Source organism: Eulemur rufifrons, chromosome 29 (assembly GCF_041146395.1).
Source record: "Eulemur rufifrons isolate Redbay chromosome 29, OSU_ERuf_1, whole genome shotgun sequence".
In the NCBI taxonomy this organism is placed as follows: domain Eukaryota; kingdom Metazoa; phylum Chordata; class Mammalia; order Primates; family Lemuridae; genus Eulemur; species Eulemur rufifrons.
The window spans coordinates 95,288,893-95,308,479 of NC_091011.1; the positions used below are offsets into that span (position 1 = coordinate 95,288,893).

Genomic DNA, 19,587 nt, shown 5'->3' on the forward strand with positions numbered 1-19,587 from the left:
TCTTTTGTGTCCCCCACTTGAGTCACAGGGGGTGGGGGGTTCCAGGAAATTGGGGCTGGGAGGAGAAGGGATACCCTAATGCCAGACTCAAGGACAAAAACTCGCTGCATCCTTGCTGGGCCTGTACCCCCAAGAACCCCAAAGGACTCAAAGGTGGGATCCAGGGGCAATTAGATGTAGGAAGGGTGGTGACCCTGGAGGTCCCTGTGGTCACTGAGAGTGTGGGATCCCATCACCCTGCTACTGACACAGTGCTTACTTTCCACCAGCCTTTCAGGGGACGGCTGGCAGGGGTGAGGCCAAAGGCCCCTTTAGGTGTGACACCACAGAAGGGCCTTCCTGACCCTCTGGTGGCTCTGCCTGCCATTTCTCCACACCCCAGCTCCTGTGCTCCAGCCCCAGGGCTCCACTGGACACCTGGGTTCCCACTTATCAGCCCAGTCCTCATAGCGGAACCCAGGCGTCCGGCCCCCCACCCTCTGGGCCACGGGCATGGAGCCGAGTCCTCAGAGCCTCCCAGCCGGCCTTGTTCCTGTCCCATTGTGTGTGGGATGGGGCGGGGCAAGGGCCAGCACCAGAGAGCCCCCTCCCACTGCCCTCCAGCCCCCTCCCTGCTTCCTAAGGAAAAGGCCGGGGCTCTGCTCCGGCTAGCGGCAAAGTTGACGCGCAGCGACATGGGCAACTTGAAGAGCGTGGCCCAGGAGCCCGGGCCACCCTGCGGCCTGGGGCTGGGGCTGGGCCTCGGGCTGTGCGGCAAGCAGGGCCCAGCCACCCCAGTATCAGAGCCCAGCCAGGCCCCGGTCTCCCCACCCCTGCCGGCACCAGAACACAGGTAAGGACCAGGAACTAGGAACAGGTGGGCCGGAGGCTGGCGTCTGGGCCCATGGTGGGGAAGGGCTGAACCTGCAGTACAGCTGGGAGGGCCAGGTCACCAATGCAGACGGGCTATAGGTGTGCACAGAACAGGACAATCAGGGAGGCTCAGAAAAAGAGACCAGGGAAAGGGCCGGCAGGCAGCAGGTGAAGGCAAGAGTAAGGGCCAGGGTTTGAATGCTCCCCTGCCACCAAGAGCTGTTTGACTTTGAGCAAGTTACTTAACCTCTCTGAGCCTCTGTTCACATAAAACAGGGATATGGCAGTACTTCCCCCATGGGGCTGTAAGTTTCTAGCTCATGGCAAGCCTTCAACAAACACTAGTGATGGTATTTAACCAGAGAAGACAGCAGCTGGGGCGAGGTGGTTATAGGAGAGTGAGGCAGTGGGGTCTCATGGAAGAAAGGAGAGCTGGGCCGGGAGACTCAGGCCCTTGGGGTGGGTGGCTGAGTAGACAGAGCTGCTAGGCCCTTTCCCCTGCCCCAGTCTCCAACCCACTGGCCATCAACCCCAACTGGAACATGCAATCTCAGTCCCCCAGAAGAGTTCTCCCTGGGGCAGAGGTGCCAGGAGAGAAGAAGGACCCCAAGGCCCAGTGGGGTGCCAGGCCAGGTGGCATGGCATGGGGCGGCAGGCAGCTCCTCAGGGAAGGGCCGGGGGCCCTGCCGCTCGGGCTCACTGAGGCCCGGCCCAGGTCCCTCCCTTCCTCCCCAGCGCTGCAGGCTCTGGGAGGAAGTGATAAGGCCTCCAAGGCTTCCCTTCACACAGGGGCCGCTGTCAGGAGGGTGCGTGGGGGGGAAATCGGGCTGAGGAATCCCTGCTGGGGCTCCCCTCTGGCACTGGCTCTGTCCCCCGCAAGGTAGGGGTCAGGGCAAGTTGGGGGGCTGGAACCCTACCTCCAGAGGAAGCGAGGTGGGACTGGACAGGGGTGCGGACCAGCCTTGGGACCCAGAGCTGGCTCAGCACTGGCAGGCCTGGCAGAACCGAGCACGGGGCAGACACGAGTCAGACCGTGAGCTCTGCCTGGGCACCCTCGGGCGCAGGCTTTTCCTGGCTTTTCCGAGCCTCGGGTTCCTCCTCTGTAAAAGGGGCACAGATGTTGCCTGTCTCCCTGGTTGTTGGGAAGGCTCACAGAGAAAATCCCAGAAAGCATGGCATGCGGCAGGCGAGCGACAAAGCAGCAGCACTGCTGGTGCCATAGTGGGGGCCTCTGGGCTCCATCTGCGAGGTCAAAGGGAAACAGACTCCTCCCCCATGACCCATCCCTGGCTCCCAACAGCCCCCCGCTAACCCGGCCTCCAGAGGGGCCCAAGTTCCCTCGAGTGAAGAACTGGGAGGTGGGGAGCATCGCCTACGACACCCTCAGCGCCCAGGCGCAGCAGGTAGGCCAGGCCCGGGTGTGAGGCAGGACCTCAGGGCCGGGAGGGACGCTCCACCTGCTCTGAATTGGCCCCTTGTCTCCAAAAAGAGGAGATGACTGGGAAGAACCAGAGGAGCTCAGGGACATGCGCGGGGCTTTGGTGACCCTCAGCTTTCCAGCCTTGACCCCCAGGCCTGGCTCAAGTTCTGCCCTAAGCCAGCCAGACCTCCCTCATTTCCAGGATCAGCCCTGGCCCCGGTCCACACCTCCCTGGACCCTCCCTCCTGCTGCCCTCACCCCTGCACCCTACCCTGGTCCTGACTTTTGAGCGCCCTGCTCTCCCGACCCAGGATGGGCCCTGCACCCCCAGACGCTGCCTGGGCTCCCTCGTGTTTCCGCGGAAGTTGCAGAGCCGGCCCTCCCCGGGCCCTGCAGCCCCTGAGCAGCTGCTGAGTCAGGCCAGGGCCTTCATCAACCAGTACTTTGGCTCCATCAAGAGGTGAGACCTCCCCAGACACCCACAGCCCACCTTGTCCCACTGAGGCCTGGGGACCTCGAGATCACCTTCCCCGCAGTCCACTCCCTTCCCGAGGCCTGACACCACACAGGGCCCAAGCTCAGAGCCCCCAGCCCTCCCCTCCCCCAGAGCTTCCTGCTCATCCTGTTCCCTCCCCTCTCCTCCCCAGGAGCGGCTCCCAGGCCCACCAGCAGCGGCTTCAAGAGGTGGAAGCCGAGGTGGCAGCCACAGGCACCTACCAGCTGCAGGAGAGCGAGCTGGTGTTCGGGGCCAAGCAGGCCTGGCGCAACGCTCCCCGCTGTGTGGGCCGCATCCAGTGGGGGAAGCTGCAGGTGCTGACAGCTAGCAGGAGTGCGGGGTGGGGGGACAAACAGGGGAAGGGGTGGGGCAACTCCTGAGCCTTCCTGCGGGTCCAGAGCAGTGGGGAGACCCTTGCCGGTTCCCTTAAAGACTAGAAAGGTAAGGGGACTGGCCCCACCCTCGGAACTGCTGGAGACTCAGCCCAGTAGCTGACACCTGGCTATGAAGCCCTGCAGCAGTGCCTTGGCTGCAGTAGGAGGAGAACAACTGGACCCTTTGAGTCTATGAGCACAGCAGCGGGCAGGGCCTCCCGGGGGGTGCCATCAGAGGAACAGGAGCAGCCTCTTCCCCAGAGCCAGGCCCTCCCCACGCCCCTCCCTACTGCTCCCCCCCACCCCCCCACCTCAGCCCCGTACCCGCCCTCGTGCCCGGCCCTCACTCAGGGCTGGCCTGGGTTACTGGGACAGCCTGTGGCCACGGCACTAAGAGAAGCACAGTGACCCACAGCACAACTGGATCCATGACCTTGGCCTCCTTAGCTGTAACTGGCCACCAAAGGATTTGGAATAAAGCCACATGCTCAGTCAATCCCAAAGGGGTCTCCAATAAAATAAGGACAATCCTGTCTGGCACTTGCCTAACCCTTTAAGTTGGTCTAAGCTTTAGCTCAACTTTGAACCCATCTGAGCTTCCATAATGGACTCCACTCACAGCTGTCCCTCCCTTGGCCCCAAGCCAGTCACTACCACCCCTGCCCCTGTCACTAACACAGTTTCCTCCTCCCCCAGGCAGCAGTGGGACCTCCTAGTCCCCTTCTGGGGCCTCCACTCAGCCAGGCAAGGAGGCTCCTCCTAGCATCAGAATGTCAGGGTTGGCAGAGTTGCCGGGGGGGGGGGGGCCACTGGTACAGCCATCCCCTTCCCATCATCAGTGAGCTCAAGGACAGTCAGATGGCTGAGAGGGTCACCTGCCTTTGCTTGAGTGCTGTGGGTAATGGGCAACTCACTACTCACGCTCCCAGGCAGCCTCCCCATCAGCTGATGCCCTTCCCCAAGCATCAGTTTGGCTGTGACTGGGTCCCTCCTCTGCATGCGGCACAGAGTCAGCCTCTGTGGGAATGGGGAGACACTGGGCCCCGGAAGGAGAGGAGTAGCAGACCCAGTGGTGCTGGGCATGTGGGGTGCAGCTCAGGGAGGCACCCCAGAAGAAAGAACTACATCCACAGGGAGAAAGCCCCCGGCCCCTGCCTCCTCGAGCAACCCCTGTGGGCTGGTCCTCAAGACCCCGTCTCCCTCCTCTCCCTCCTCTCCCCTGCCTCGGCTGGCACAGGTGTTCGATGCCCGGGATTGCAGGTCTGCCCAGGAAATGTTCACCTACATCTGCAACCACATCAAGTATGCCACCAACCGGGGCAACCTTCGGTGCGTGACCCCCGCCCCTCACCAGGCCTCAGCCCTCCCCCTCCCTCGGCAGTGAAGGTGGGGCTCTGACCAGCTCTGTCCCCACACCAGCTCGGCCATCACAGTGTTCCCGCAGCGCTGCCCAGGCCGCGGGGACTTCCGGATCTGGAACAGCCAGCTGGTGCGCTATGCGGGCTACAGGCAGCAGGACGGCTCTGTGCGGGGGGACCCGGCCAACGTGGAGATCACCGAGGTGGGCAAGAGCTGAGAGCTGCCCCCAGGGAAAGCCAGCGGGGCGGGCACGGGGTCCAGCCAAAGAGGAGGCAGCAGAGCAGGAACAGGGGGTCCCTTGTTGAAGTGACGGATAAAGAATACCAAAGGAGGGGTCCCCGGGTGGGTACAGAGACCCAGCCAAGGAGGGGTCCTGAGATGAAGGATGGGAAACGGCCGATGGAAGGAGTCCCTGAGGAGGGCACGAGGTTGGGGCCTCAGACCCAGCTCGGGCCCCACTCCCCACAGCTCTGCATCCAGCACGGCTGGGCCCCAGGAAACGGCCGCTTCGATGTGCTGCCCCTGCTGCTGCAGGCCCCAGACGAGCCCCCGGAACTCTTCACTCTGCCTCCTGAGCTGGTCCTCGAGGTGCCCCTGGAGCACCCAACGTGAGCACAAAAGGGACTGAGCAGATCGGGTGGAGGGGGCCATCCCTGAGCACCCCAAGGAGGGGCTGTGGGGGGGCGGTGGTGAAAGTTCCACGGGGGGCTGATGCAATGCCCCGACACCCCCAGGCTGGAGTGGTTCGCGGCCCTGGACCTGCGCTGGTATGCCCTCCCCGCGGTGTCCAACATGCTGCTGGAAATTGGGGGCCTGGAGTTCCCTGCAGCCCCCTTCAGTGGCTGGTACATGAGCACTGAGATCGGCACGCGCAACCTGTGCGACCCTCACCGCTACAACATCCTGGAGGTGAGGGGCAGTGGGGGGCGGGGGGACGCGGGCACTGCAGCCGCAGCCTGTCGGGCTGGAGTCTGACTGTCACCTAGATCTGCAGAATGGCCACTACGGGGAGAATCTGAGCACTGGCAGGTCCTGGGCTGCCTCCTAAACTAGAACTGAGGACGAGCGCTCTGGAACCACCGAGGTTGGGGCAAAGGGTGTGTGTGTGTGTGTGTGTGTGTGTGTATGTGTGAACATGTAGTTATTTTTCCAGGTATAGGATCTACAGCTCTATAGTTTTCATCAGATTCTCAAAGGGGATCTTGACTCAGATTAAGAATTCTTTTTCACAATTATAGATTGAACTCCTTGTTCTACTACTTTCCCCCCTCCTCACTACTGCACTTCACTAGTCTTAAAAAAAAGAAATTACAGAGACCCTATTTGGAGATAGGGTCTCACTCTGTCACCTAGACTGAAGTCCGAAGTGCAGTGGCCGGACCATAGGTCACTGCAGCCTCAAACTCCTGGGCAAAAGCAATCCTCCTGGCCCAGCCTCCCATATAGTTAGGACTACAGGCCCACTCCACCATGCCTGGCTAATTTTATTTATTTATTTTTTTTGGTAGAGACAAGGTCTTGCTATTGCCTAGGGCAGTCTCAAACTCCTGGTCTCAAGTGATTCTCCCACCTCAGCCTCCCAGAATGGTGGGATTACAGGCATGAGCCACCATGCCTGCCCAAAGCCTCATTTTAGAGATGAGAAATTAAGGCCCAGGGCTGAGAAGTGATTGGCCCAAGCTCCCTCTCTGCCCTGAGGTGCCTCTGCAGGCAAAAATCTAACCCAGCCCGCCAGGCAGTCAGACCTCACAGCCACCCACCCACCTCACTCCTATGCATGAGTTTAAGAAACAGATGCTCTTCGTCCACTCCCTGTCGCCTCTGTCCCTACCAATGCCATGCACACTTCTGTCCCAGGATGTGGCCGTCTGCATGGACCTGGATACCCGGACAACATCATCCTTGTGGAAAGACAAGGCGGCGGTGGAAATTAACTTGGCCGTGCTGCACAGTTACCAGGTGCGCAGGCCCAGACTGGCCAGGAGGGCGGGGGAGGCCTGGGGCGGGACAGAAGAGAGCGAGGCGATTAGAACTGGGGCAGGACTTGGACCCGTGGGAGGTGTTCCCTAGTCCAGGTCCATGGGGCACTCTGGGCCTGCAGTTCTGGGACATAGCACACGCCATTCCAGGTGCTATACTGTGGGGGCCTAGTGTATGCCAGAACCTTGCTGATTAGCTCATGCTCAATAATTCTGATTCCCAAGGCATGTGGGTATTGTAGTTTGTGGGACCCACGGGATTCTGGAAGCTCTAGTACCAGGATCCAGGGCATGCTGAGTGTCAGGGTGCAATGCATGCTGGGAGCTATAGTTTGCAGTCCTAGTCAGTACCTGCTGAGTACTTCCATGGGGTCTCAAGATTTTAGGATATTTTGGCTTGGGGGCCAAGGATACAGTTAATAGAGATTAAAGTTGCACGTTGTTCAACTTGGAGCATGGCCATGCAAGGTGCAGTTTTGGGTGACATTGTGGTTTGAGGGGACATAGAATGGGGGTGACCCAGGGCACAGTGTGGTTTGGGGTGACAGAAGTAGCAGAGGTAGAATGGCCACTGTGCTCTGTGGGCCTCGTCTAAGCCCAGCCTCTTCCCCTCCCTTCCCACCTCAGCTGGCTAAAGTGACCATCGTGGACCACCACGCCGCCACAGCCTCCTTCATGAAACACCTGGAGAACGAGCAGAAGGCCAGGGGGGGCTGCCCTGCCGACTGGGCCTGGATCGTGCCCCCCATCTCAGGCAGCCTCACTCCTGTCTTCCATCAGGAGATGGTCAACTACTTCCTGTCCCCTGCCTTCCGCTACCAGGTGCTCATCCCAAGTGGCTCCTGCCCACCTGGGCCCAGCTCTAGCTAAGCAGCCTCTAGGGACTTAGGGACCTCTAGGGACCTCTAACCTTTATTTTCTTTACTCACCTCCGCTCCACTCCTCTGCAGCCAGACCCCTGGAAGGGGGGTGCAGCCAAGGGCACTGGCATCACCAGGAAGAAGACCTTTAAGGAAGTGGCCAAGTGGGTACCCTAGGAGTGCCACCCTTCCCCACCCACACCCTGGGGGCCCCAGCCCCAAAAGTGGTCTGGGCCCACCACTCAGTACCCCAAGACCTTGCTGTGATGGGGTCCAGACCCCTGCCTGGGGAGGTCCCGTCTCCATGCACCCGGGATGCCCTCAGCCCACCCTCACCCACAGCGCCGTGAAGATCTCTGCCTCACTCATGGGCACAGTGATGGCGAAGCGAGTGAAGGCCACAGTCCTGTACGGCTCCGAGACCGGCCGGGCCCAGAGTTACGCACAGCAACTGGGGAGACTCTTCAGGAAGGCTTTCGACCCCCGGGTAGGGCTGAGCCCAGAGGGGCAGGGAGCTGGAGAGAGGGGGGCTCTGTCAGCATCTTCAGAGGTGCCCTGGAGGACAGAAAAGGGTCACAGTCAGGGCTCATGAGGAACCCAGAACGGCAGGGATTCAGGGATCAAGCTGGGGCCTGAATGTTGCTCTGCGGGGGTGGCCCAGAGTGAGGACAAGGCTGCAGGGGCCCAAGAGTCCCCAGGACATCTGTCTTCTCTCTGCCCACAGGTCCTGTGCATGGATGAGTATGACGTGGTGTCCCTCGAGCACGAGACGCTGGTGTTGGTGGTGACCAGCACATTCGGGAACGGGGATCCCCCGGAAAATGGAGAGGTGAGGCCTTCCAGGAAGGGGCCACTGGGAATGAGGAAAGACTCAGCTTGGAGTGACTGGGTAGAGCCCAGAACACACACACACCAGGGTGGAAAGTGGAGATGCTGAGGGAGCACCCAAAGTGGGAAGGGGATGTGGCCCTGGGAACCCGACCTTGAACAAGCCACACCCCAGCCTGCCCCTGTGCCCCCCACACACGCCTGCAAAACTGTGCCCAAAGTCATTTCTTATTAGCGCATGTTTTTAATATAAGGAAGGCATCTCCTGGCTGGCCAAAGAGAGGTTAGACTGCTCTTGGGCAGACATTAACAAATGAGAAAAACAGGGATACTCCACTCCCCTGGATACACTAGCCCAGTTTTTTCTTCTTTTCTTTTCTTTTCTTTTTTTTTTTTTTTTTTTGTGAGCACAACACCCCCACACCCCCAGCCTCCCCAGTAGCTGGGAAGCTGGGACTGTAGGTGCCCCCTCACCACCACACCATTTCTTCTGTTCTTAACAAAAGAAAAGAGCACTTGTTTAGATCCAACAGAAATTAGATAACTTTACTTTCTCAACAAATCTTAAACAAAACACTAGAGAGCTACCACTGAGTGCCCTCTGGTTAACATTCCTCCGAGCCTAGGTGTCTGCTGCCCCGGGCTGGATTCATTTCCTGTCCTCTTATCTGCTCCAGCTTCTGGTGTTAAATGGCTCATTAGCACCAATCCCCCCTCACTGCCCTGCCAGCACTCAGCCCTCATTCTGATCTACCTTTGACACAAAAATAGCACCAGTAATTAAGCATAAAGGCAGCACATACACCCAGGTAACTCACAACCTAACAAAGGTGAACATTTCCATCACTCTAGAAAGTTCCCTCCTCCATTCCTCCAACTGAATCCCCTTCCCATGGGGTCTGTCTCCTGTGTTGTGATTTCTGACGCCACAGGGGAATTTCACCTGCTCCAGGACATGGTAGAAACAGAAGCACACAGTATTATGATGCCCTTCACGCAGGCTGTGTTTGAGATGCAGCCATGCAGTGGCGTGATTTAGCACCTCACTCCTTCCTACTGCTGAGTAGTGCTCATTTATGAACAGCCCTTGTTTGTTTATCCATCCTTCTGTTGAGGGACACTTGGGCTGTTTCCAGTTTGGGGCTATTATGAATAAAGCTGTTACGAACATTCTTGTACCAAGCTTTTGTGGGCTTTCATTTTTATTTCTCTTAGATAAATACCCAGGAGTGGAATTGCTAGGTCGTAGGGTAGATGTTTAACTTTTTTTTTTCTTTTTTTGTAAAACTGTCAAACAGCCAAATGGATTGAACTGCACCCTTAAGATCTGTGCATTTCAATGTATGTTAATTTTACCCCAGATTTTTTTAATAAAGCAAATCTAGGAATATACCCCACAGAAAATGGGAACATAATCACTAAAGATGTGAAAAAGAATATTTATAGCAAACTTGTTCATAATAGCCCACGCCGGAAACAATTCAAATACCTACCAGTGATCAACTGGATAAATAAAATGTGGCATATTCAAATGCAACACAGCAGTAAGTGTGAACAAGTTACAACCACACACAACAGTACAGATGAATCTCAAAAAACACGAAGAGTGAAAAAAGCCAGACACACACGAATACACACTGTACTACAGGATTCCCTTTGTATAAAGTTCAGAAATGGGCAAGCTAATCCACGCTGTTAGAAATCAGGACAGTGGCGTGGGGGCGGCAGTGACAGGAAGGGGGCACCAAGGTGACTTCTAGGATGCTGGTAATGTTTCTTGGCCGGATGCTGATTGCACAGGCACAGTCAGTTGGTGAAACCCACAGACTGTACATGAACAACGTGTGTGCTTTTCTCAACACATGTTACACTTCAACAACACATTCAAAAAATGAAATTCCAGTCTTACATGCTAATTATGGTGAACCTACCACACCACCCGCACATGCATCTGCGGTTCTGCATCTAGATGTTCTTTCCTTCTAGCTTCCCCCCCCACTTCCCGTAGGTTTGCTTCATGTAGCGCTAAGCTGTTTTCATGGCAGTGCAAAGATACAGCGCAGCTTTCTGAGAAGGGCCACCTAAACGATGTCCACTGGTTACCAGGACACTGGAAAAGGAACCCATGAAATTGGCTAAAACATGAAAGACTGGTCACATCCAGTGTTGGCTGGGCGAGAGGAGTGCCCCTCCCCTGCTGCTGTGAGGACACTGTGACTGCGCCATCAAGTGGGGATCAGCTACCCCGCTTCTGAGGAGTAGTGCCTGACACGTGCAGGACAGGAAGCGAGGTGCATGGCTAAGGTGTCTGGCTGAGCACTGCTCGTGGACCACACAGCTGTCCTCCCGTCAGAGGGGAGTCATCCATCAGGGTACACACAAGGGATGGAATACCATGTAGCCATTAAAAAGAATGAGGTCTTTTTTTTTTTTTTTTTGAGACAGAGTCTGGCTCTGTTGCCCGGGCTAGAGTGAGTGCCGTGGTGTCAGCCTAGCTCACAGCAACCTCAAACTCCTGAGCTCAAGCAATCCTCCTGCCTCAGCCTCCCGAGTAGCTGGGACTACAGGCATGCACCACCATGCCTGGCTAATTTGTCTATATATATTTTTAGCTGTCCATATAATTTCTTTCTATTTCTAGTAGAGACGGGGTCTCGCTCTTGCTCAGGCTGGTCTCGAACTTCTGAGCTCAAACGATCCACCCGCCTCGGCCTCCCAGAGTGCTAGGATTACAGGCGTGAGCCACCGCACCCGGCCTGAGGTCATTATTTATGTATTGATGATGGACTATTTATAAAAAGCAGGGAAGCATAGTATGGTCTCATTTTTAGTTTTTAAAAAAAACTATAAATATGCACGGGCACCTAAGTACAACAAGAAAGGGCTGGGAGATAACAGCTGTCAATCTGTCAATAGTGCGTGAGCCCGGAGGGAGATGAGTAGTCTTTCTCTTCCATTGCTCTACACATTTCTGTAATGTAATTTCAAAAAAGTCAGACCCAAGGCCGGGCGCGGTGGCTCACGCCTGTAATCCTAGCACTCTGGGAGGCCGAGGCGGGTGGATTGCTCAAGGTCAGGAGTTCGAGACCAGCCTGAGCGAGACCCCGTCTCTACTAAAAATAGAAAGACATTATATGGACACCTAAAAATCTATATAGAAAAAATTAGCCGGGCATAGTGGCGCATGCCTGTAGTCCCAGCTACTCGGGAGGCTGAGGCAGTAGGATCGCTTAAGCCCAGGAGTTTGAGGTTGCTGTGAGCTAAGCTGACGCCACGGCACTCACTCTAGCCTGGGCAACAAAGTGAGACTCTGTCTCAACAAAAAAAAAAAAAAAAAAAAAAAAAAAAAAAAAAAGTCAGACCTCTTGAAATTTTAAAAACAAAAATTAAAAGTTACAAATCAGTAATAGTAATAAGGGCCAGCTGGTATCATTTTAAACCTCTGTGTAGTTTGAAATTAAACAAAAGTAACCACGATGCCAACTGTTCCCTCTCCAGAGCTTTGCAGCGGCCCTCATGGAGATGTCTGGCCCCTACAACAGCTCCCCTCGGCCGGAGCAGCACAAGTGAGTGGGGGGAGTTGGGAGGAGGGGCAGATACCAAAGGAAAAGAGTCTGGGACAGCTCTTCCTCTGAGCCTCAAGTCATTTTCCCAACAGAAGCAAGGAGACCTAGGTACCGTGTAGCCCCGGGATGCCCTGTCTCCCTCCGTCCCTCCCTCGGGACTTGGCCACTCCCAGGCTCCAGGACTCTAAGAGACGGGGACAGTCCTGAGGTCTTCTTCAGAGAGGGAGAGAAGGTGGGATGCTGGCTCCCTAGGACACTGGCCGCAGCCCCTCCTAAGGGCGGGGCCTTTCCCACCGCGGAGGCACAGACCCTGAAGCTGTCCCAGGGCTGGGCTAGGGCCTGGACTGTGTCTCCAGTTCCCCGCGACACCCCTGTCTTTGTCCTCTCTTGCCAGGAGTTACAAAATCCGCTTCAACAGTGTCTCCTGCTCAGACCCACTGGTGTCCTCTTGGCGGCGGAGGAGGAAGGAGTCCAGTAACACAGACAGTGCAGGGGCCTTGGGCACCCTCAGGTCTGGACACCCTCAGGTCGGGGCCTCACTGAGGAGGTCACACAGGGTGGGCAAGCTGCTGGGCAAATGAGGCTGCGATGGGGGCTGCAGTGACAGAGCCCTGCACCCCAGGTTCTGTGTGTTCGGGCTGGGCTCCCGGGCATACCCCCACTTCTGTGCCTTTGCTCGTGCGGTGGACACGCGGCTGGAGGAGCTGGGCGGGGAGCGTCTACTGCCACTGGGCCAGGGCGACGAGCTGTGCGGCCAGGAGGAGGCCTTCCGCGGCTGGGCCCAGGCCGCCTTCCAGGTGAGCCCTGCCCCCAACCCCCATTCTGACTCTCTCCAACCTGGGACACCTCCCCTGGGCCTTCACTTCTGAGGCTTGCAATATCCAAGCTGGAGACCTCCCTGCTGCCCTGATCCTGTTTGGTTCCTTAGTCTCTCCCTGTTCCTTCCAAAATCCACCCTCGTCTACCACTGCACGCCAGCCCTGCGGGTCAGTCCCAAGGAGCTGGCAGCGTGGCCTTACTGACAGCGGGAGCCCAGGCAGAAATGCAGCCAAAAGAGAGCTGCAGGCCCTGGCAGGGGGAGCCGGGCACATACAGGCTGGGTCCCACGAGTGGGTGCCAGTGGGAGGGGGTGCAGGGCAGGGCAGCCCCCCAGGGGGCAGGATGGAGCGAGGTTCCACATGGAGGCACGGGCTGAAGCTGAGGCCAGCACAGAAGGCACAGGAAGTCAGAGGCCAGAGTGGCCTGGGGCAGTGCCTCGACAGGATGGCTGGTCCCAGGCCAGGGAAGTGCAGGGAGAGGTGGTTCTCAGGGGCTGTGACTCTTTAAGTCTGGGCTTCCTGAGGGGGGTGGGCAGCACTGCCCATCCAGATCAGGTCTGGAGCTGACAGGCGCATTCTCCCCAGTGCTGCTCCCAGGGCCCGGGGCTGGAGCTCAGTAGGTTCACCTGACTTGGAGCAGGAGGGCGCCCTAGGAGGTGGGGTGGGGAGGGTGCCTGGCGGAGGTAGAGGGTTTGCTGCCGAGAGGGTCAAGCTGGAGAAACACATAGGCCCAGATCGGGAAGAAGGGAACAGAAAATAAGACAAAGAATTTAGAGAAAGGAGCCACGGGAAGTTTTGGAGTGGGATGGGACTGCAAAGTAAAGTTCCAGGAATGCTACTTTCGAGGCAGGATCAACGAGAGCATCCCCAGACTCCAAGCAGGAAGACTGTGATTTGACCAGGGTGGTAGCAGTTGGGATAGGAAGGAAGGGAGGGGGCTGAGGAAGGAAGGAAGAGATACAAGACTTTGCACACACCACAAAAGAAAGATTAGCAGGACTTGGTGATACAGGGCTCAGCCAATCACAGGGGAACCCTGGATTTCTAGCCTGGGGCTGGCCAAGCAATTTGCTGGACTCGTGCCTGACCAGAAGCAGATAGGATACGCACCCTCCTGGGGTCCTGCCCTGTGGGGCCCCCTCTGCCACACGAATTCACTGTCCCCCTCCAGGAGCATTTACTATCTACATGCACTACACTGAGGGCTTTACGTTAAGTAGCTCATTTAATCTTCACCAGAACCCAATGAGGTGTAAAGATGGGGAAACTGAGGCATGTCAAATGTAAGTACAGGAGTCAGAATTTGAATGCAGGTCTGGACATACAGACGCCTTCACTGAGCTCTGTCTGGCCAGCCCTGTGCTCCCTGGGCACCGGATCCCACCAGACAAGTGCTGCAAATCAGTCAGCACGTGCAGAGTAGCAGCTGCCAGGGGCCCTGGGCCCAGCGGCCATGCCATGAAATGGACTGGAAGAAAAGGTGCCATCATTAGCCTTGGCCTCAGCCTCAGTGTCAACCTTATTGTCTCTCCTGCCACTGGGGCTGCTGGCCGCACAGGAATGGGAGGGACCCAAAAGGCCCAGCTCCACTGCCCGGGCCACACCCCCTCCCCAGGCTCCTCCCTAGGGCCCCTCGTGGTGGCAGAGGTCCTCGGCCCTCACCAACCTATCCCTCAGGCCTCCTGTGAGACTTTCTGTGTTGGAGAGGATGCCAAGGCCGCCGCGCGAGACATATTCAGCCCCAAACAGAGCTGGAAGCGCCAGAGATACCGGCTGAGTGCCCAGGTTGAGGGCCTGCAGTTACTGCCAGGTGCGACCTTGACCTCACCCTGGCCCTGCTGGCTCTCTGAGGACCCCAGGGCCCCAGGACTAACTCTACAGGGGCCGGGCCCGCTCTGGCTCGGGCTCAGGCCCTTTGCTCTCCTCACCCCAGGCCTGACCCACGTGCACAGGCGCAAGATGTTCCAGGCTTCAGTCCTCTCAGTGGAAAACCTGCAAAGCAGCAAGTCCACGTGAGGAAGAGGGCTTACCCCACCCTACCACCTGTCCCAGACCCCCCACCCTCCTCCACCCACATTCTCCCTGCCCCCTGCCCCTCCCTGTCCCCCTATAAATGCCCCCTCTCCCCACCCTTAGCCGGGCCACAATCCTGGTGCGCCTGGACACCAGAGGCCAGGAGGGGCTGCAGTACCAGCCAGGGGACCACATAGGCATCTGCCCACCCAACCGGCCTGGCCTCGTGGAGGCGCTACTGAGCCGTGTGGAGGACCCGCCGGCACCCACCGAGCCAGTGGCAGTGGAGCAGCTGGAGAAGGGCAGCCCTGGTGAGCATGACAGTGAGAGCCTGCCCCACCCCCTGGCCCCAGGCCCCTTCTAGCTCAGGACCTGGCAGGGTCACCACCTCCCTTCACAGCTCAGCACACTGGGCTCAGAGCCAGCCGTGATGCCCACTGCCAGGCTGGCCTTGTTGCTGGACCATTCACAGAACAGGGGGCCTTTCTCAGAACCTGCCCCACACACACCCTCAAAAGGCCGTCCCCTCCCTCTGGACTCCTCCCAACAGCTCCCCCTGGCAGTCTAGCCTGTCCTGCAGCTGGCATTGGGTCCATCACCTGCCACAGCAGGGCCTGGGGTTAAAATAAGCAGGGTGGCTAGGGGTAGAGGAGCCCAGACCAACCCCGTCCAGCCAGTGGCCCCCAAACAAACACACTGAGGCTGCCCGGACAGGCCCACACCGCTGTCCATGTGCGGGTTCTCTAACAAAACACCATGCGGTGTGGTCAAACCTCAGAAAGCAAACATCAGCCCAGAAAATGCAGTTCCCGCTGGGCCCCTTCCTCAGAGCTCCTGTGCACCACCCCCAGGTGGCCCTCCCCCCGGCTGGGTGCGGGACCCCCGGCTGCCCCCGTGCACGCTGCGCCAGGCTCTCACCTTCTTCCTGGACATCACCTCCCCACCCAGCCCTCAACTCCTTCGACTGCTCGGCACCCTGGCTGAAGAGTCCAGCGAACAGCAGGAGCTGGAGGCCCTCAGCCAGGTTGGGGGGCACCCCAGGGAGAAGCAGGGGCCAGAGAGCCAAGCTGAGCTGAGGGGGGGCTCCGTGGCAGGAAGCCCCCAAGCACTGTCCTCCCTGGGCTTCCTCCTGGCTGACACGCACAGTGCTTTAAGACCCAGCGCCCACATGACTGTCATCTTTGGATTAGCAAGGTCTTGAAACCTTTTTTGGCCTTAACTAAGGAGGGAGAAACCCCAAGAAGGCTCAGCTAGGGAGGGGTCAAGAAGGGAAGTTGCCAGGAAGGAGTACGGGGTCCCCAGCCCACCATATCCCGCCCGCCAGGACCCCCGGCGCTACGAGGAATGGAAGTGGTTCCGCTGCCCCACTCTGCTGGAGGTGCTGGAGCAGTTCCCGTCTGTGGCCCTGCCGGCGCCCCTGCTCCTCACCCAGCTGCCTCTACTCCAGCCCCGGTACTACTCAGTCAGCTCGGCGCCCAGCGTCCACCCAGGGCAGATCCACCTCACTGTAGCCGTGCTGGCCTACAGGACCCAGGGTGAGGCTGGGCGTGGGGCAGGCTGACCACAGCAGGCCCAGGCCGGGCCCCTCACAGGGCCCTCACTGGCCTCTCCTCCCATCCCCTAGATGGGCTGGGCCCCCTGCACTATGGCGTTTGCTCCACGTGGCTGAGCCAGCTCAAGGCTGGAGACCCCGTGCCCTGCTTCATCAGGGGGTGAGTACTGCGGGGTGGGGTGGGGGGGTGCTTTCTGTCCAAGTAGGGGCAGGGAAAGTGCCTCATGGATGACTGGAGCCAGATGGGGGACTTGGAGGGGGGATGCACAGGGGCAGGGTGGTAGCTTTGGTGAGGAGTGTTACTGGAAGCAGCGGCGACCATACCAAGGATGGGGTGTCATTAGGTCACTTCAGAACTTTGGCTAAGCTTTGGACCTCTTGCTAACAAACTCAGGGTCCTGCCCTGAAACTACAGCTCCCAGAGACAGAGGTAGGACTAGACCTGCTGGCCTTGTTGCTTTTTGAAAGTGTAGCTTCTGTGTTTCTATGTCCTTGGGCTCAGTGTGATGTTGGAAGGCATGGCACCTACCAACTATGGTCCCCAAGTCCTCACTCAGTCCAGGGAGGACTAGTTAGGATGAAGACCACCTTTGGCCACAATGTCACTGAGGACTCAAAGAAGGTGAAGGAGCTCGTGCTGTGTCCAGAAGTCTTGCCCCCTCCAGCAGCCAGGAGCCCAAAGTCTCAGTAGGACTCAGAAGAGTTCCCAGGATGGTACCAGCTAGGCCCAGTGACCCAAACCCACCCAGGAGGCTAAATTACAAATAAACGGTACCAATCTACTGAATACAAACCAAATGCTGATATGAAGCCTCTTATTTAAAATAAACAGTGAACCCATTAGGAACCAAAAGTCTGTCCTTCCCCTCCCCATATTTTCTAGATACCTTAAACTGAGCCATCTAGTATTCTTCAATCCAAATTGAACTATATAAATTTCTGCTTGCAAGTAGAGTTCTTTTAATAAACACTTACATCATGCTTACTATGAGCCAGACAGTGCTCTAAAGACTTTACAAGCATCAACTCATTTATCAGTGGAACTTGGGTTGTTAATAGGGGAGCAGGAAGGGGAAGGGGCCTGACGGAGTGTCTCTCCGGCTAGGGCTCCCTCCTTCCGGCTGCCACCTGATCCCAGCTTGCCGTGCATCCTGGTGGGCCCAGGCACTGGCATTGCCCCCTTCCGGGGATTCTGGCAGGAGCGGCTACACGACATCGAGAGCAAAGGTGAGGCTGGGGGCTAAGGAACTGCCTGGAAGGCAGGAGGGAGTCACTCACCTGGGACAAAGGGTTGCATTAGAAGGCAAGAAGCAGGTAGGAAAGACAAGCTAGACACTGGGGCCACAAAGCTGAAAGGAGGCTTATTACACAGACTGAGGGGAAAGGAGAGTCCGGGGGGCAAGGGCCGGGCCCTGCTTGTCTGGCTTCCTGAGGCCACACATAGTAGATGTTGATTGGATTAAGAACAAAGGCAATGGAATTTGGGGAGGGATGGGGCTGGGACTCAAAAGACAGAAGAAATGCCCCAGGTGGATTCTGCACTGCGCCAGAGTTCACCGAGGTGTGTCCAAGATCTAAGGACGGTACAGGGTGTTCAGGTTGGGCATGGGGTGTCCAGGCTAGTTTGAGAGAAAGGCTGAAAGTGTAGAAGTGTAGAGAGCACGCGGGTTGGAGCAGGGAAGGGGACTGAGATGTCACACAATGCAAAGAGCACGGATTCTGAGCCGGAAGTCCCACGTTCTAGGCTGTTCTGGCACTGGCCATCCAGCCCAAAGAAGTCACCACTCCGTGTGGGCTCCGATTCCTTCTCCGTAAATCAGGGATGTGGTAGGATCTCTGTGAATGCATCCTGCACTCTCCTAGAGACCAAACAGCCCCACTGTGGTTGCTTCAGCCCAAAACGCTAGGCTGTCAGCCTGCGCTGGGGTGGCCAGCGGGGAGGCGGCGCTAGCGCTCCGCCCCAGGGGAGGGGCCCTCACAAATCGCAGTGTGGCTTGCAGGGCTGCATCCCGCCCCCATGACTTTGGTGTTCGGCTGCCGATGCTCCCAACTGGACCACCTCTACCGCGACGAGGTGCAGGACGCCCAGCAGCGCGGGGTGTTTGGCCGCGTTCTCACCGCCTTCTCCCGGGAACCCGACAGCCCCAAGGTGCGGGACCCTGAGGGCGCAGGGGTAACCTGGAGACAGGAAGGGAAGGACTTTTGCGATCTCCAGTGGGGCGCCCTGACCCAGCCCCAGCCCCCCCAACCCACACCCTCCGCCCTTACCCACTGGCCCTCTGGCACCAGCCCCACTCCGCCCCACGCTCGTGCCCAGGGCGCCTTTTGGGCCCGCCCACCTCCCAACCAAAGACTCTCCTCGGCTTGGCTCCGCGTTCCAGACCCCACCCCAGGGCACGTGGGCCCACCTGGCCCGCCCCTAACCCCGCCTGCCCGCAGACCTACGTGCAGGACATCCTGAGGACCGAGCTGGCTGCTGAAGTGCACCGCGTGCTGTGCCTCGAGCGGGGCCACATGTTCGTCTGCGGCGATGTCACCATGGCAACCAGCGTCCTGCAGACTGTGCAGCGAATCCTGGCGACCGAGGGCGACATGGAGCTGGAAGAGGCCGGTGACGTCATCGGCGTGCTGCGGGTGCGGAGGGCCGGGCCGGGCGGGGAGCGCGAGAGGCCCAGGCACCGGACGTGTCAGGTTCCCGCTGGGGTCTCGGACTCGGGTTCTGATCCGCTGACCTCTTTCCCGACAGGATCAGCAACGCTACCACGAGGACATTTTCGGGCTCACGCTGCGCACCCAGGAGGTGACAAGCCGCATACGCACCCAGAGCTTTTCCTTGCAGGAGCGGCAGCTGCGGGGCACAGTGCCCTGGGCATTCGACCCGCCCGCCCCAGACACCTAGACGGGCTGCTGCGCTCCAGTCGGCCCAACCAGGTCCAGCCACCTCCATCCCCTCGAGAGGTGCCTTCCCGCAGCTGTCCAGAGGTTGCAGAGATTCCGCCTTATTCCGTCAGGAATGAGTGAAGTGTCTCTGTCTAGGCCTGTTTCCCCTGGCCGGGTCTGCCTGAATCTGGAAGGCCCCTCCCAGCAGTGGCATTCCAGGGCCTACTGCTGCCCACTTCGTGTTCTGTAGGTGAATTCTAGATCCCCCTTCCTCTCTCAGGAGTATCTGAAAGCTTAATCTTAAGTCATTCAAATATTTATTATTGAAGATTTACCGCAAGAGACTGTGCCAGATGTCATGAGAGACACTAAGATGCCTAACCCAGCCCACGTCAATTACAATTATAAAATGGCAAGTTTTGTGTTTTAACCTGTGCAATGTGTGTGTAGGGGGTGTCATTCTTTGACAGGGGTCTTACACCCTCCACTTGACTCTAAAAGCATGGCTCCAGCCAGTCCCGGGCAGTTCTCCTGTGCAGGTCCCTTGCCAGTCGTTACTGAGGAGCAGGTGCTGGCCCTCAGCTGGCAGC

General features: G+C 58.0%; 1 protein-coding gene across 2 annotated transcripts; it reads left to right on the top strand.

Annotated features, from left to right (window-relative positions):
• The first annotated feature begins 674 nt into the window (after positions 1 to 674).
• NOS3 (nitric oxide synthase 3) lies at positions 675 to 19,405 on the top strand. 2 transcript variants are annotated; one of them, XM_069462283.1, is made up of 26 exons: positions 675 to 832; positions 2,153 to 2,255; positions 2,584 to 2,732; positions 2,920 to 3,082; positions 4,380 to 4,471; positions 4,562 to 4,703; positions 4,970 to 5,109; positions 5,236 to 5,410; positions 6,359 to 6,460; positions 7,108 to 7,302; positions 7,431 to 7,504; positions 7,683 to 7,827; positions 8,065 to 8,169; positions 11,667 to 11,734; positions 12,129 to 12,245; positions 12,357 to 12,531; positions 14,230 to 14,362; positions 14,486 to 14,564; positions 14,689 to 14,876; positions 15,417 to 15,589; positions 15,890 to 16,100; positions 16,190 to 16,277; positions 17,223 to 17,344; positions 18,118 to 18,266; positions 18,557 to 18,751; positions 18,864 to 19,405. In XM_069462283.1, exons 1-26 carry the CDS (start codon positions 675 to 677, stop codon positions 19,014 to 19,016), a joined length of 3,594 nt encoding a protein of 1,197 aa, XP_069318384.1. In that variant the 3' UTR covers positions 19,017 to 19,405. The 2 variants fall into 2 exon arrangements, with proteins under 2 accessions (XP_069318384.1, XP_069318386.1); XM_069462285.1 differs by lacking the exons at positions 11,667 to 11,734; positions 12,129 to 12,245; positions 12,357 to 12,531; ... (8 more) ...; positions 18,557 to 18,751; positions 18,864 to 19,405 and adding exons at positions 8,450 to 8,451; positions 10,813 to 10,855.
• Positions 19,406 to 19,587: the final 182 nt, after the last annotated feature.